We start from the raw sequence: 17,214 nt of genomic DNA on the forward strand, positions 1-17,214 counted from the left end.
TAGGAGAATGGACGATTTCTAGTGCCAAGGAGCTGAAATGCTCACAACTTCTCTAAACCCTTGATATTACTTTCTCTTGTATTAGGAAAAGAAAGGGGAAATGGCTTTAAAAATCTGAACTATTTGTCTGTGGGGATATCAACTCAAAATTTTTAGCACCAGATAGCAATAACAGTTTCTTAAGGAGAGGAAATATGTGCTTCATACCATTTTGCTAGAATACGTCGAACGCTCTTCATATGCATCATTCGTGAAGTCCCTTTTTCTTTTTTACTATTTTTTCTTATTAATTTTAAATTCCTATATTTTTATTTACTTTAAGTGTCAATTAATTTGGTCTCGAGGTTATTGTTTTCATTTAGTAATTTATCTTTTTTAAATAGTGTGATTCTTCATTTTATGATAAAATTTCATTTTATGATGAAATTATTAAAAAATTATGATAAAATTTCATTTTATGATAAAATTTATGATAAAATGCCACTTTATCTTAGTCGTTAATTTTTGAAATGAAAAAATCTGATTGCAAGGAACTTACTTCTGCCTCAGTGTAGAATGGAAAAGGACCTTCAGAGTCTGGGTTAAAAAAAAGGCCCAATATTGGATTTCAGAGTACGTACAGAGCTTTCTCTAAGCAGAAAATATTGCAGACTTTCTCTTGAGCTGCTACTGTTGAGTACTTTGCCTTTCACACAGGATGTCATATGAGGGAGTGATATTCTAAATTACGTAGGAAATCATGTTTGAATACAGAAAACACCAATGGCATCAGAAGGTGCAGACTTCCATGTTTCTTTATTGACAGTTCTTTCTGTTATGGATTTACTTTGATCTACTTTCAGGGCGATGCCTTTGAAGAGCATCAAGACAGGTATTTTCAGTGATGGGAAGTACAAATCTTAGTGTGAGAAAAAGCCACTAATGATTTTTAATGATTGGAGTGGGACTGATATATAAGAAGTGGCTAGAGGAGGAAAAATGAGAGACATACATATTGGAATGGTGCATAAAAAATATTTTAGCATTTTTCATCCTAGAAGAAAATCGATACATTGCTATTTTATGTACCATCTTGGTTTGAAGCTGTGCTAAATATGCAGAGTTCCCATTAATACTAGTAGGTGGCTTTCATGGGTAAATAATATGCCAAGAAAAGACTTTGATTCTCCAAAGTTTTGCTACAAGAAGGACATTGATGTGATGGAGCATGTCCAGGGAAGGGCAATGAAGCTGGTAAAGTGTCTGGATCATGGGTCTTATGAGGAGTAGCTGAGAGAACTAGAGTTGTTCTGAAGGGAAGGCTGAGGGGAGACCTTATCGCTCTTTACAGTACCTGAAAGCAGGTTGTAGTAAGGTGGGTGTTGTTCTCTTCTCATGAGTAATGAGTGGCAGGACAAGAGGAAATGGCTTCAAGTTGCACCAGGGTAAGTTTAGATTGGATATTAGGAAAAATTTCTGCACCAAAATGGTCATCAGACATTGGTAGAGACTGCTCAGGAAAGTGGTTGAATCACTGTCCCTGGAGATATTTACAAGATCTGTAGACATGGCACTTAGAGACATCATTTGGTGATGGCTTAATGGTTGGACTTAGAGGTCTTTTGCATCCTAAATGGTTCTATGATTCTATACAAAAGAAGGACTTCTATTTCTCTCTAAAGTTTTGAAAGCTTGATCACCAAGATAAGCTCTTCTCCTTTGCAAGGGCAGATGCGAAAACTACTCCTTTCAAACTGCTGGTGGATGTTATTTCCCTTTGCAGAAAGTCTGGTGTTTTAAAAAGCACCTTTCTGGGTTTGAGCTCTCAAGTTGACAAGAAATGTACAAGTGGTTTCTGATCAATAAAAAATGTGTTTTCTCTGAATAGTAATGCATTCAGCTTGTCAGTGTATTGACTGATTTCAGACTAAATGAAGTTAAACTATACCCAAACAAGCAGGAAAATTCTCAAGTTAACAGTATGATTCAGCTAAGATTTGCATCATCCTTGTGCTACTCCTTCCTTTTAACAACCTTCAACTCAAAATTCAGTACTTGTGATTGTAAGAAGTGTCACCAGAAGAAAACAGTTTTCTTTAAAGGAATAAACTGAAATCTGGTGAATTTACATATTTTGCCCTGAAACCTTATGGAAATACAAACTACCTCCCCCCTAATTTAGGATGTTGTGGTAACAAAGCCCCAAGTGTTTGCCATGGTATAGCAAATACCATACTAAAGCACTATTAGTAAATAAACATGAAGACATCTATGTCCTACAAAGTTTCAGATCTACTGCTGTGGCTTTCTGGTTCTGCCCTATGGAGACAGAAGTGACATAAACACAAAGACACATTAAAATGCCATCAAGCGAGCACTCTGCAGAATGGAAATGTATGGGGTACTGAAAAGTCTGGAGTCTAGCTGGTGTGCCAGGGGTAGGCATGCTGGCAGCAGAGCTTGTAGGATTTACCTGGTTGCATGTAATAACACTGATTAATTACCCACCAGTCTCTGTCGACTAAAATGTCCACACTCAGTTAACTTCATTTATAATAGGTATATTCTGTGTTGGCGTGCTACCATATTGCAAATTTGGTGAATTATGAAGATGGGAAAACAGTGACAAGAAGTATCCACTTAAAGCAAAATTCAAAATATATCATATTTCTGCCAAAAAATTATTTTCACCTAAGTTAATAAAAACAAGTATATGAGCTAAAATGACTTCTGAAATTGTGTACACACTGTCACAGCCTGAAAAAATACACATTATTATGTTTGCCATTTTTCAGATCGCTGCCTCCTTTCTTCCTGATATTGTTTATTTTGGCAAACGGATGTAATTGGGGAAATGATAAGGCCTTGCCAACGTGAAGAAATAGGATCAATGCAGTGGTATGAGGTTTATCCTGAGTCAGTAAAGTTATTCCTGTCCAAAACTGTGCTTATAAGCATATTCATTTAAAGATCCAGCAATCCAATGTAAATGAAAAGCTATGTACTTTCTAAAGTTTAGGTCTGTCTTCTATTGCTTGTAGTTTTCAGGCACCTACTGTTCAAAATAGTTGAAACACAAATGGTTTTCATCTATGGGAAGGCATAGATTGCCTCACCCTTACAAAGTGGCAAACCTAGGAGTCCAGGTAGTGTCATCCACTTCATAGTGCTATGTTATTTCACATCTTCTCAAGTGAATGGGAATTTGGAACTAATTACACAACTGATTGCTTTATTGCAATCTGAGTTAGGAAGTCTAATGTAAGGTGTTTTTTTCAAGAGGAAATTTTCATCTGAAAGACGTCTATAAGCAGGACTTTTTAAATAGATTTTATAGTAACTAGTAATAAGCTTGCTTAAATGACTGTTTTATTTTTGAAGAGAGTGTTGCATTGATATAACCTACAGATGGTAGATATATGATATTCAGTTTGTTTTCAGATTAATCTGAGATGACTTCAGTCCAAAATCCTCCATTTGGGCTTCCATGAAAGCTTTGATACAGATTCATATTTTGTAGCCCAAATAGTCTGTTCAGCTGGGATTATAAATGTTAAAGCACAGTCTGAAAAATATTCCTGGAGTTGTGAGATTAGGGTGGGACATCCAACTGTAATTTTTTTTTTTAATAAATTAGAGGCTAAATGTACTAATAAAATCCCATCAGGAGAGCAGATATTGCCAAAGTATCAAGATGTAGCTGACTGATTACCTCACTGGAAGTGTCTTGCTTCTGCAGGGCAAGGCACTGATCTCCTGCTCTCCTGCTTTCCACTGGAACCAAGAGCTGGGCAACATGTTTCGCCTGAGCTGCAGCTCCTGTTAATCCTTGCTGCAGACACCTTTGGCACTTGTCTCAAAGGTGACTCAACTCTGAGGGGCAGAATATTGTTACCCTTGTAGGAAATTCTGAGGTTTTGGGGGTTGCCTTTTAACTTGGTCAGAAGCCAGTGTTTGAAAAGTTGGGAGTATTTAAAGTTCATTTATGTATCCTATATTGAGCTGCTCTTTGGCTGCAGCAGCTTTCATGCCTTCCACCTGGTGTTTTTTTTAGCCACTTACCACCATGGTACTGCAGCACCCACTGCCAGGGCAGAGTCCAGACCCTTGGATAATTGCCATGTAAAGACACCACACTGTCCTGTTTCCATCATCCTCTATCAAAAAACCCACACTTTGTAGTTGCAGAGCATGCTCCAAACCATGCCAGCCTAGTCACCATGTTGGCTACAATGACCAGATGAGGCTGGAGAGCCACTATTTGCCTCTTGCAGAGGAAGAGAAGTTAGCTTATTGACCTTATTCTCACAGAAGTTTTGCAGCTGAGTTTCACATTAGCTCTATAATGTAACACATATTAGGAGACTTAATTCTACTTAGTTTAGCCTATATGCTTTCTCAGAAATTTAGCTTCAGCCTAATTATGTTTTTTAAAAATTATTTTGCAAAGTAAACAGCTTAGAAATGCATGTTCAGACTCCTGTCAACAAAAGATAATAGTCGTCCTTGCTCTTACAATCTCTTTCTAAACTATGACATGGCCAAGGGCAGGTGGGCTTATCTGGGCTCCCTTTCCCATGAAAGGTTGGACGAGATGATCTTTTAAGAAGCCTCCCAACCTGAGTTATTCCGCAATTCTAAGTTCTCTCCTTAATCTTATGATTCCTCAGAAGATATTTTGTTCCAGAATTTTGTGCCCTATACAAAGTGGGTTTTTCAATATTATGCTAGGAAATGTTTCTGTACTAGACAACAAACAGGCTATTTACTATCAACTATCAGAGTCCCTGCAAGTTGTCTTTTTCTTTTTTTTTTAATTAACTACCTAATAATGTATATCTGGTGTCCAAAAAGATTGATGCCTATAACTGTAGTTGGTGAGCTGTTACCAGGTTTCGTGACAGTATGGCAGAACAGTTGAAAATATAGGTGATCCAAGGAGTGCTGGAAAATTCATAGTAAATCTTTTAACCTTCTCAATTTTGATTGTTTCTCCTTCCTAAGAGGAAGGTCTTCTAGTTCTTAACAAACCTTGCATATTCTATAGTCCCCTTTTTAGTGTCTTACTTCACTGTAACAAGTTGGTGTGGTTTATATTAGAAACTGGTCAAGATGACTCAGAAAGAAAGAGTCCTATTTACTGAACCCTGCTCAGAATTTCATTACAAAGTAAATTTTTTTCAGGACTGAAAAAGGTTAATATGATTTTGACTGTTATTGTGCTTCACAGTTTTAACCATTCTGATAGCATTTTTGTCCAAATGTGATAGGAGAACCAGTGGTGGAGTTCCCAAACAGCTGTAGCAAGAAAGTGTTGGAAGCATTGCAAAAATATTTTCTGTTGTGAGATTTACGAGTTAGTTCTGCCACATGGGCATCCAAAGATTCATACAAAATGAATTCACCTCTTTCAACACTTATTTAGAGGGATTCCTTAGAGATTCACTCCTCAGCAGGCATGTAATAAATGTTCATGCTGTGTTCACTTTATAGCAGAGTTGTACTCAATATTGATTTCAAATGGTTACCTCAGGTTTTGGTGGAAGTCCAGTGGTGACGAGGGAAATTGGTGTAAACCTATGCAGCTTTACCAGCAAGAATCTGTGGCTCTTGCTGGTCTTTACATGGTTATCAATAACTATTTCTTTTTGTTAGATACTGCAGTTCTTTAAAATGAGCAAATTCTTGTTTGTACTAGTAACTCAAGCAACTTTGAAACTCTCTGAAAAAAACAATGGATGAAATAGTAAGTAAACTGCAGCATTTGTCTGGAGAGCAGTCCTTTGCAGATCCATCTCCACAACGTAGCTGTCAGCATTCACCATAATCACCACCCTGCATCAGGTGCCAAATTTAGCCTTGGAAGAAGCAGGAACAACTTTATTCATGTTACTGAAATTGCACCACTGGTGTTTTACATCCCTCTGTCTTCCCTGTGGACTTAAAAGGGATTTAAACTGAGACACATGCTAAGACCTTTTAAAAACAATATTTTCGTGCACATGGGACAGACCTGTTTCCGACCTGTGTTCTGCTACAGTGATGAGCCTGCCACTGGTGAGTGCCCTGGCAGCCCAGTGGGGCCACAGTGGGTTCCCATTAGTGGGGAGAGGGAAGCTTTAGCACTCCCAATGATGAGCACGTTGCGTCTGAAAACTGAGTGTAAACTCCAAACGTAAAAATCAGTCATCCTCACATGACATAATGTTTGTGAACCGCCACTTTCTGGATGTTCCTCTAGATTCATGATGTCTCACTCCACTTCCCCATGTGCCTGTATGTGTCTGATCCCCACGACAGCACTTGAGACTCCTTGTCCATCACAGGCTGTCCTGTGTGGGCACGCAGAGGATGACTGTGAAAAAGTGATCCTTTATTTTCTCTTTGTATTGGTTGAAGATCACAGATCTGCATGCTGTGATCATTGAGCAAGTGCCTGAAAACAAGGACAGAAAAGGGACAGACAGACATCAAGCCTTCTCCTCCTGCCAGACTTGTATTGCTATTGCATTGTGATATTAGGAAATATAATCACCAAACTTCTCTTGGCTTTACAGGCTTGTCTTTACTATTTTCCTGAGGTCTGGTCAACACTTATTTTTGTATTCTGACATGACCAGAAATTGTGCTGATGAACTTTTAGCACTTATGTAGCAGTTTGTGTTTTATACTCAGTGTATCAACACTGACAGATGAATCATCCCACATTCCTTGAAGGTACAAAAGACAGTCTGAACTAATCTCAGTCAAGTACACACCAGGGAAATAGCCCTTGTCTGTTCAGGGGCAGTCTAATTCAGTTTCTTTAAACACTCAGAGTGGAAGTGCATAATCTCTTATTTATGTTCATTTAGCTGAAGTTTGGAACTTGCTGATAAAAACTGAGCCAATAATGTTCAGTTTATAACCAATTTAAAATCAGCTGTTATACCATTTTACTTTTGGAATTAGGCAATTTCCACACATTTCCCAAGACTAATTGTTCATTATCCCATTATCTTCTTTCCCATATCCTGCTACTTTATTTTTTTTATGTTTAAAACTAAATGGGTATCATAGCTTGCATTATGCCTTAGTGCATTCACTGCTAAAAAAGAATATTTTCTTTGTTCACACTTTCTGCTACATTATCTCTTGATGTAGGTATCAATCACTCTTGCTTTTTGGTTTTGTTTTTTTTTTTCCAGTCTGTTTCATTGCCAGCTGAGTAAGTGGAAAATCTCTTTATCCTATGCATGCATCACTGAACCTAGCAGACTGTCCCAATGTGACTAAACAGTACCATCACCCCTTTTTCAAAGGTGGAAAAATTCCCTAACAGAGAAGTTAGATGAATCACATAACCTCCTGAGATAGCCAGAACTTGGAATAAATCCCAAAGTTTTTGGCTGCAATTTGAGTCTAGATCACAGACCAAGTTACCTCAAAGTTAAAATGAGTATGAAGCTACAATTTAAAACAATTTATGTATTTTCTGCATATGTTATTATAAGGAGTAACAGTAAATCTCTTAGACTGGCAGGCAGTTGCATGTTAGTTATTGTAGCAGGTCGCTTGCACATTGGAGTCAGCACCACCCTGCTAGATGCTGACAGTCACTGGGGTTACCTGAACACAGTCTCCTCTTCCTAAATGATTTCTACTGAAGTTTTGCACTCAATGGCCTAAAGGCATCTGTCCTTCTCCCAGCACCTGAGATTCAGACAACAAGGCAATCCATGGGCTGTACTACCTGACTGAGCTTTGGGAGCAGACCGTCCCCTGCTCTGCCTGTGAGAGACTTTCTGAGGTGGGACTGTTGGCTCCTTTCCTTTCAGCAGCTCTGCCAACTCGCTTTGAAAAACCAATAACCTCAGTTACTAATTGGTGCAGAAGGATGTTGTTAAGCTGTTCTGCTGTTAACCTGTGCCTTGGTAAAGCTGTGCCTCGTGTTTAGTGCTGAGGTTTTCAAATTCACCCTCTCACAAGGGGAAGCCTTTGTGCCCGTGGAAGTTTCTGAACATGCTTTTGATTTTCCCTGTCCTGCTTTCCATGACTCCTTAGAAGCCTGGGCCTGTTTTCTCATTACATTCATCTCTAATTAGGAACTCCAACTAAACATTAAAAATTTTAAATTTTGTTCACACAGTTTGGGTGGTGCTGTTCAGAACTTTTCATTCCCCTGTATGGTCACAGGGAAGCATGTGTGTACATGAGGAAGAGGAGCAGGTGGCAAATTACTGGTGCCAACCAGCCTTTTCTGCTGAGGTGACTTTTCCCTCTTCATCCTCTCATCCCAGCAGTGCTGCCTGAGCTCCTGCAGCCTCCATGCTCCCTGGATTGCCTCTGGTCTGTAGCTGGAATGGTTTGTAAAAAAACAAAACAAAACAAAACAAAACAAAACGAAAAAAAAAAAAAAACAACAACCAACAACTCAAACAACCCTCCTGCATTACAGTAGTAATTTTATTTTAGTCACAGAACAAACAACTGTTTGCCTAACTCTACCTAACATGTAAAGGCTTCTGCTGTCAAAGCAGTGACAGTGCTGATCCAGGTGAGGAAGGATCATGTTGAAGTGCTCACTCTGGCTAAGGTATCAGGCAGGAGCCCTAAAGCAATTTTTTCACCTGCTTTATCCCCATTTAATCTTTGTCTTGCTGTGCTATCTGATAGTCCTTCCTGTGCCAGATGCTCAGCTGTCTGATTGGGATGAAAAGATACTTGAGTTGCTGCTTCAGCATGTGTCTGTGTAAGATGACCATCTCTGGAAGCCCCAGTAAAGGTCCCCAAAGGCTACAGCAATATGCTGCTGCCTTTCTAGCTTGCTGATGTGCTGAAAGGAGCAACATCACTAATGCTGCTGCCAGAAATTCTGTATCATGGGTAATGAAGAGATTTGAGGATCCAGAGAGGAAACCCATTAATAGGATAAATCTTCTTCATTTAAAGCTTTCGAAGATGGGCTTTGTCTCAGTAAACAAGGGATTAACAGACCCATATCTACTATTAGTGATAACAGTGGGGAATTATTACTTCTAAGGCAATGAAAGCTTTTGTAATAGAAAGTCAGTACAAAGTTCAATTATTGGATGAAATTTGGTACAGAGCTCACAAATCTGTATGTTCAGACTTAAATTTTACTGAGGGCAGCTGCTTTATTTCAGATATATGGAGTATTTTAATGTCTGAAGTTTGGTAATTTTTAATGGATGTCCAGTCCTTAACAGCTTCCAGTCATATAGTCTCAGAGAAAATTCCATTAATCTGGTTACTTAAAAAAAAAAAAAAAAAAAAACCACAACAGTTTACAGAGTAGATACTATTTGTCATCCTGTTTTAAAGTTGTTAATTCACTTGAAAGCAAAGTGATTTTACTGTGGCTGCTTATATTTTTTTCCCCCTTGAATTAAAGCTTGTGTTGTATTTGCAGGTTTTGCAAGCTTTTATGTACTTCACAGCCCTTAAAACTGTCTTTTCTCCTCCACAGCTTCCTGATCAGTGGCTCGTTATTTCTTTCTGTCCTCATTATATAGGTGATATTAGCACACAAGTTTTAAAATACTCACTTATTTCATAAGGTTTCTCATGCAATAGATGTGCATTTGAAATTAGTTTTCCTTTAAAAGAAAAGTCACTGATGTTCAGAAGAGGGTGGGAGATAAACCAGGGCTGGTTTTGTCATTGCCAGAAAAGCTTTGATCCAATGGAAGCTATGGAAACCAAGACTTAATAGAAAAAAAGAACATAGACATCTGCTAAAGAGCTATGGAAATATGATGACATTGAAACAAAAGTTAGTTAGTCTGCATTTACAGATATTTCAAAAAATGTTTTAAACATTTTGTTAAACTGAAATTTATCATAATACTTCTTAACCCAAACGGTCAAACTTTTATATTGCCGTTAATATGGCACAGTTCCACCTAGCCAGTTCTGAATCATCCGTGTCTGAACCAAAGCAAGGTCTAAGGCTTTTAAGAGCTAAAAATACTTGCAATGCTTTTTAAAGCTTTTATCACTCGAGAATGGATACATTTAGTAACTTTAGTCCTACTGTGGACTGAGGTTTGTGTCTGCAGTATCTCTCTACACCATTGTCCTGCTGAGCTGAAGAGGAGGCATGAAGGATCAGCTCCTTCTCTGTGGAATCTTATAAATAATGTGATTTGGAACAACATTTCAATTAATTCCTTTTTTTTTTTTTTTTCCCCCTAAAAAAACATGTGAAACCAAATGCCTCCTGCTCTTCTTAACCCTTATTCTTTGGGGTGCTTAATGCATTCCAGCCAACTTTTCCACCTCTCTCCTCCCTACCCTGCCCTCCTCTCCTCTCCTGTGCCTTGCTATTTCTGTAAAAAAATTGTGTTAGTTCAGCATACCCCGAAGCATCAGCTCCAGTATGGGCTGAATTCTCGGCCTATAGCCTAGGGAGTAACAACCTTCTGCGAGGCAAGGATGGGTCTGGAGGTACCATGGGACTTGGCTGAGTCCTTTTTGACAGCATGTGTTTCTTTGGGCATATAGCCAAATGGTGTACTGAGAGGGAGTGACTCCCAGCATTCCTTTGGAAGAGACATTATGGATATAATTTTATGGATCGTAACTTTTCTGTAGCTCTGCCATTCAGGTACAGAAAATCCAACAGGATGGTTTGTGTATGAACAGGGTACTCCTGAATTTTAGGAGAACTTTGCAGGAATGGAATTTTTCGTTTGTTTGTTTGTTCATTTTTCTAAATTCCTTCTAATTCTTCCTCCCCCTGATCCACAGAACTTTTTCAAATGTGGCAAGAGTATGTACCTCTTTTAAGTCAATGTTTGAAAAAAGTTTCACTCTTCAAACAGTGCCTAGAGTTTGGGACACAGCCCTTTTAGTATTTTAAGAACTCCTCCTCATGAATCTCAGTCTTCAGGGCCTGGCCTGTGAAACATGAAATTCTGCCTTTTCTCCCTGTATTTCGGCTGTCTTTCCCCCAGAGAAATAGAATTTCTACCACAACCACCACCTCCATTTCTGGGGATTTATTATTGTTGAATTTCTGTCTGTTGTTTCTTCTTCTGCTCTCTCCTTTCCCCTATTTTCCTATTCTTTTCTTCCTCTTCTTCCTTTTTCTTCTCTTGCTTGGTCACTTTTAGCACCTCCATTTTAGGGCTCAGCTATTCAAATGTCAGTCAGTCTTGATATTCCATTCTCTACTTCAGACTTTCAGGCACCACTCTTGTCTTCTTCCATGTGAGAAGGGTGAAATAAATATGCAAGAGAAGATATCCAAATGAAAGATTCAGACAGTTCATAAAATCCAACACAAATCCAGAAGTTCTGCAAAGATGGATTCTCCAAATCCGACCCAGCACAATAGAATGCTCTGATGCCATTGCTGTGAATAATCAGGCAATGGGTACTGGCACCAGAAAAAAGGTCCTGTAATCATAAAAAATGATTAATCAAGAAATAAATCAGGAAATGCATCTCCTGAAGTAATTTGATGCAAACATTTTCTTCAAACGGCAATCTTCATGCAAGCTTGGAGAAGATATGGGAAAATGATCTCTCTGCTGTGTAGTGAAAAGTAGTATATAAAATACTACAGAGAGTTGTAGGAAGATGCAGCAACTGGAAATCTCATCTAGACAAAACTGTTGTTGAAGATAAATCCAGCAGAAAAACAGTCAAACACTAGAAGATTTGCTATCATTTGAAATCAAGATTGGATGCCTTTCTAAACTATAAACTGTAATTCAACCACAAATTCTTTGTTCAGTAGAAGAATTATTGTGTGTCCTACATTGTGCAGAAACTCAGAATTATTACTTCCTTTCCTGGCCTTGGAAATTATGGGGCAAATCCTCATCTGAAATCAACTCCTAAAACATCAGAACATGGAGGATCTGAACTGACAAATATGTTTATTAAAAAAAAAAAAAGTCAGATCATTTTTACTGCATGCAAAATTCACAAACCTAAAAGATCTGTAATTACCATGTTTGATGACTATATGAAATATATTTTTTGTTTACATAACCATTTTTGTTCCTATTTAATACCATGACTAATTACTAATGCCAATTCTTATACTATATTAATGTAATAATTAAATAATGCATAAAATAAAAATTTTAGCAGTGTAAAATTTTAGCAACTTCAGCAACTCCTTAGATTAAATATCTATGGGTTCAAAAGTAATTTGTTTTTCTGTTTTCAAGTGAAACTGAAATTGCTCTTCTGAATTTTAATGTTAGGCTAATATAAAAAGTGGGATTTTTTTTTTATGGTCACCACTTATAACTTTGTCAGAAGGTCACAAAAGATAAAAGTGCATCTGCTAGAAGGATGATTCACAGATTCAGTAGGAAGCTTTGCTGGGAAAACAAGCTCATAGGATAGTAAATGAGCAAAAAGTGCTTTATTTTAAGAACCAATTTTCACGGTGTTATTTCTGAGCATTTCTCAGTCAGACAATCAAGTTCCTCTTGGCCTGTCATAATTTCTAAAATGTTTTCCAAATTATTTCTGCTATGCATTTTTCAGAATACCAGTGAGGACTTTCAAAAATCCAATTTTTCCTTTTTTGAAAAAATAGAAATGTTTATCTATTCTTGTTTTGCAAACCTCCAGTTGTTTTTGATGTTATGTGCAGTCTTTTGGAAAGCAAAATATTTCCATTACTAAATAAGTCTCTCAAAATTTGTTTTACTTATCTGCTCTATCCAGGCACACATATACTTGTCTTGGTTGGTATTTGGTTTCTCCCACTTAGGACTCATTCTGACCTTACATGTATGTTGGCTAAGATGAAGTCACATCAAGATCAGAGTTGGACACAAATACAGCTGATTTTGATCATTGCTGAATGTAAAGACATCTTTGTGGAATGGAGCATGCAGAACTGAATAATTTATGTTGCTTATACATTTTATGGCAGCCATTTCTGTGTCTTTAAAAGCTTTGAATAAGAGAAGATGACTCTATTTCTCTGAAAAATGTTCTGCACCAACAGTTCTCATTGGAGACAATGATGAAGCACAAATATTGAGAGAGCAGCCTTACTGGAGGCCAGAACAGACAGAATGAGCATTCCCAAGATGAACAGTGCATTTTGAACATGATGAACAGGGAATGTTGCGTTGAGTACCTTTTTGACTAACAAGTCACAAAACCCAAAGAAAAATCAGAAGTGAGGAGGAGTTCCTCTAGATTCATCATTTATGAGACAAAGTGAAACACACTGAATACAATGAAGTGAAACACATTCAAGTATACCCCTGGTCAAGTGGCAACTAAGAAGAAAAAGATGCATTTTATCTTATGCATATTTGGTGAATGCAGGACCAGGAGGGAGCAGAATTAAGTCCAGTAGTATTATGTATGGATAATTTTAAGCCAACAAATTAAACTAAGAGAATGAGAATTTAACTGAAACATAATAAAATTTCCTAACTATTAGGATTATGTGTGTGTATTATTTTCAGCAGAGATAAAAGTAAAGCACAAGTTGTTCTGACTTTATAGCTATAGTGTATTATAGCTAACATACTGTAGGAATGGAATATGTGATATGAAGGTCATGTCTGCTTGGCAGAAGAGTCCAAGAACCTTCAAGAACTTTCCCTCATTTCTGTAGGAAATACTCATCACTAACTGTCACTGGAAAGACTTCTTAATTTATTAAGAATTAGATATCACTTTCATTCTGATGTTTATAAAACAGAAATAAGAGGAACTGTACTGTTCTTACATAGAAAAGCTTAAAATGAACCAAAGATGGAGAGCTGTGTGGTGAAACAGAGGTAGAAGATGAAAGTAGTGGGAACTCAACAACTAATAGGAACTCAACAACCCTGATCATTGCTGGCAAAAGTGACAAGTCAGTTGGCAGAGAGGAAAGCAGACAAACAAGATGTTCCTCTGTGCTGATAGAAATATGAACAGAATACAATCCAGCATGAATTTCAGCCAGATGGAGCCATACTGTAACATCAGCTCTGAATGTGCTTGGATGCTATGGAAGTTTGAGTTTGGGTTAACTCCAAACACAGCTATGTCAGCTCCTTTAAGCTACAACTATTTACTTTTTGTGTAGGATTTTTAATTTTATTTTATTTTTTTTCCCAACCTTGGTCCCACCCAAAAGCTCTGAGGAGTCTTAAAGTTTGTAGCCTTTGGCTTGTGTTGACAATCAGAATGAGAAGTCAGTGCTGATAGATTGTTTAATAAAATGCTACAGAGCTCTTGTTCTGGGAGTTGATGGTATTATGCCCATGCAGCAAACTCCCAGTTAACAAACAGGTGTAACATCTCCCTTTTTATATTCTTTTCACTTCACAGCATCCAAAAGGCAGATTTCATGCAGCACATCTCTGTTGAATGTCATTTATTCTTTGTATTCATTCAACTTTTCATATTGTATTTTACTAGGTAACGAAAGAACTAAACCTCTTGAACTTACTCTAAATTCCCCAGCAGAAAAGCTTCAGTGCTTTGCTTGTTGGCACTTTTTAAATGAATCTATTTTATTTACTTTTTCAGAGGAACAACAGTTTGGGATTTATTGTTATACCAAGAAATAGTCCTCCTTAATTATCTCTTAGAATCAGATTTATTTTTTGTAAAAATTGAAAACTCAGACACATTGTGGAAGAAAAAGCTTTTGCCAATAGACAAAACTGTTTATAGTGAATACTGACACATGCTACTGGTGGCTTTGGAATTCTGCAAACTATTTTACTATGAAAGAACCAGACTAAATAATGTTTCCTATTAGTTTTATTTCAGTATCTAACACATTTACAAGGCATTTGACATGTATTAATCTGAAAATGTTGTGGATTTTTCTTTTATTCTTAAGTGGTTTTTTTCCAACATGTTTCTTACTTGACAGAAATATCGTGTAATCTCAGTTTTTCCAGAAATAGTCAAATATCTCACATCACTGATATGAATACTGCAAATTATTTTTCTCCTTTTTTTCCTCAGTTGTTTGATGATCTTTCCGAGTGTTTTCAATTTTTGTTCAGAACAGCTATGAATTCAGTGGAATCCTTTATGTTTACTAGCATTGGCATAATTAGATAGAAATTCATTAATAATATTAGCTTTTTAAAATAAAAAAATCAGTAGACTGTTCAGTGTGCTGAGATGTACTTTACAGCTATATCTGGCAGGGTGAATGGAATGGTGCTGTACATCAGTTCAGTAAATCGCTCTGAAATGTCATGTTGCTGTGATTTGCCAAATGGGCATGAAGCCACATTTTCTCTCCCCATTTTCTGTAGCTCTGGGTCTACAGGGCACAGGTCCTTGAAAGTTTTCCCATTGGACCTAGTAGATGTAGTATTAATATACTCCTATTTTTTATGTTGAAAACCAAGTGAAAAAAAAAAAGAAACAAACATTTCTTTTGACTAAATATGTGGAATGAAAATATTCACTGCATTTTAGATGTGATGGAAAACCCATCTGTTTGAACAGAACAGTTGATATTACAAGGAAGCAAAAATTGCTGAAAAAGTATTTTTCAACATTATAAGATTTGGTGTTTGTTCTCTAACTTGGCTAGCTTGTTTTTTTATATTCACAGGTTGTTCGGTGTCACTTCTCTTACTCAGACAAACTGCTCAAGCACTTGGATGATCATCAAAAATCAAGACTTACATTGGTATCACCATGCTAATCCAATCTTACTGCTGGTGATGTACTACACCCTCGCAACTCTTATTCGTCTCTGGCTACAAGAGCCCATTGTAAGGGTAACTTCCTTCTCTCTTCTAGCACTAATGACTAATGACTGTGAGACTGGCCAGTGCAGATACTTGCTAACAGAGGTAGAAACCTTTAGGATTATTAAGAGAAATAGCAAGTGCAAGTTGGTTCTTTGAGTTTGATCTTTCTGCAAAGTGTCTTCAAGAGTCCAATCTAACAAGGGAGACATGAATATTCTTTTTTAAATCATCATGTGTGTATGTAAGGAATGCAATGGCAGAGCCTTAATGCTTACACTGATTTGGAAAGCAGGTATTGATACAAAGTTGTGGTTGAACTGGATCGACTCAATGATCGTGAAGGTCTTTTCCAACCTAAATGATTCTGAGCACATGATTCTAGTTTAGGTGCTATCAAGTGGAATGCAAACACCCAGGGCTTGTCTAGCAGAACTGAAGTAGGATACATTCTGGCCCAGGATACTGTAAGACAAGACAAAAATTTGCAATTTTGTCACAGATAAAAATAAAATTTCTTAAAATCTTTCCTCCTGATTCTGTCTGCCTAGGTGAAAATCCTAGCTTTCATTTAAGAGCAAGAGAACAAGGAGAAAAAAAGGACATTTTAATTCTTTCAGTTTCAGAGAAAAATGGGAATATAAGAACCCAAAGGTATCTTAAAAGCTTAGAAACTGAAAGCATAAAAAGAATTATTCTAGATGTTATTTATTTTAATCTCCTAATCCTCTGAGGTTTGGTGACATTTTTAGATTTAGCAGTACTTGTAAACCACAATGAAGACACTCATGGCAGCTGTGAATTAGTGCAGTTCATAGTAGCAAGTAAAAACTGTTGAAGGTTTTCTTATTTTAAGGGTTTTTCTTCATATAATGGATAATGTAACATTTTAACATTTAGAAAGGCAACCAAAGTCTCCTCTGAATTGAGATGTCTGATATTTGGGGTTTACATATATAGGGCTTCAAAAGGCAAATGATGCCAGAACTGTCAGCTTGAGTTATTAAAAAATTGTGTCTTAAGTTTCCAGAAATCTTAATACTGTGAGTCACAAGACTGTGGTCCAGTACTCTCTGGCACTGGGTATTTTTAGGCTTTTTTCCCTGATTTTTCTGCAGCTGCAGAATCTGTAGACTTAGTGGTTTTTTTTTTTCTTTCCTGAAGTGAAAACTGAGATTTCCAGATAATAATATGATTTTAGCACTGGGGCTATAACTAAAACTTCACATCTCACAAGCTGCATAGTAAAATCATGAGAACTATTCACAGAGGAGTAACCACATGTGACAGGCAGTTAGTGGGAGCTGTGTGATCTCAGAAACTCTGGTAACTCATTTCCAGTACCTGCATTGTTTTCGTCCAGCTTTCACTGTCCTAAAGTTTGGTGTTGGATCTAAATTAGTTGCTGAGCTTTTTCAGTTGAGGGAAATGGGCCTTTCTGTCTCCTCATAGAGTGAATGCTGCAAGTTCCTCCAGGGACTTGAGAGGAACTATTGTGGTCTTGCCTACAGTTCTTTTTTTTTTTAGACTACTTGTG

General features: G+C 37.2%; 1 protein-coding gene across 1 annotated transcript in view; it reads left to right on the plus strand.

Moving 5' to 3' along the window:
- PIEZO2 (piezo type mechanosensitive ion channel component 2) overlaps positions 1-17,214 on the plus strand; it is a 134,133-nt gene that overhangs the window by 18,550 nt on the left and 98,369 nt on the right. Inside the window, exon 5 of the mRNA XM_027890435.1 lies at positions 15,539-15,701. Within this exon, the coding sequence (XP_027746236.1) occupies positions 15,539-15,701 (163 nt within the window). The remainder of the gene's footprint in view (positions 1-15,538; positions 15,702-17,214) is intronic.

This window comes from Empidonax traillii, unplaced genomic scaffold (genome assembly GCF_003031625.1).
Source record: "Empidonax traillii isolate 1590-97213 ecotype Southwest subspecies unplaced genomic scaffold, ASM303162v1 scaffold288:size648122, whole genome shotgun sequence".
NCBI classification, from domain to species: domain Eukaryota; kingdom Metazoa; phylum Chordata; class Aves; order Passeriformes; family Tyrannidae; genus Empidonax; species Empidonax traillii.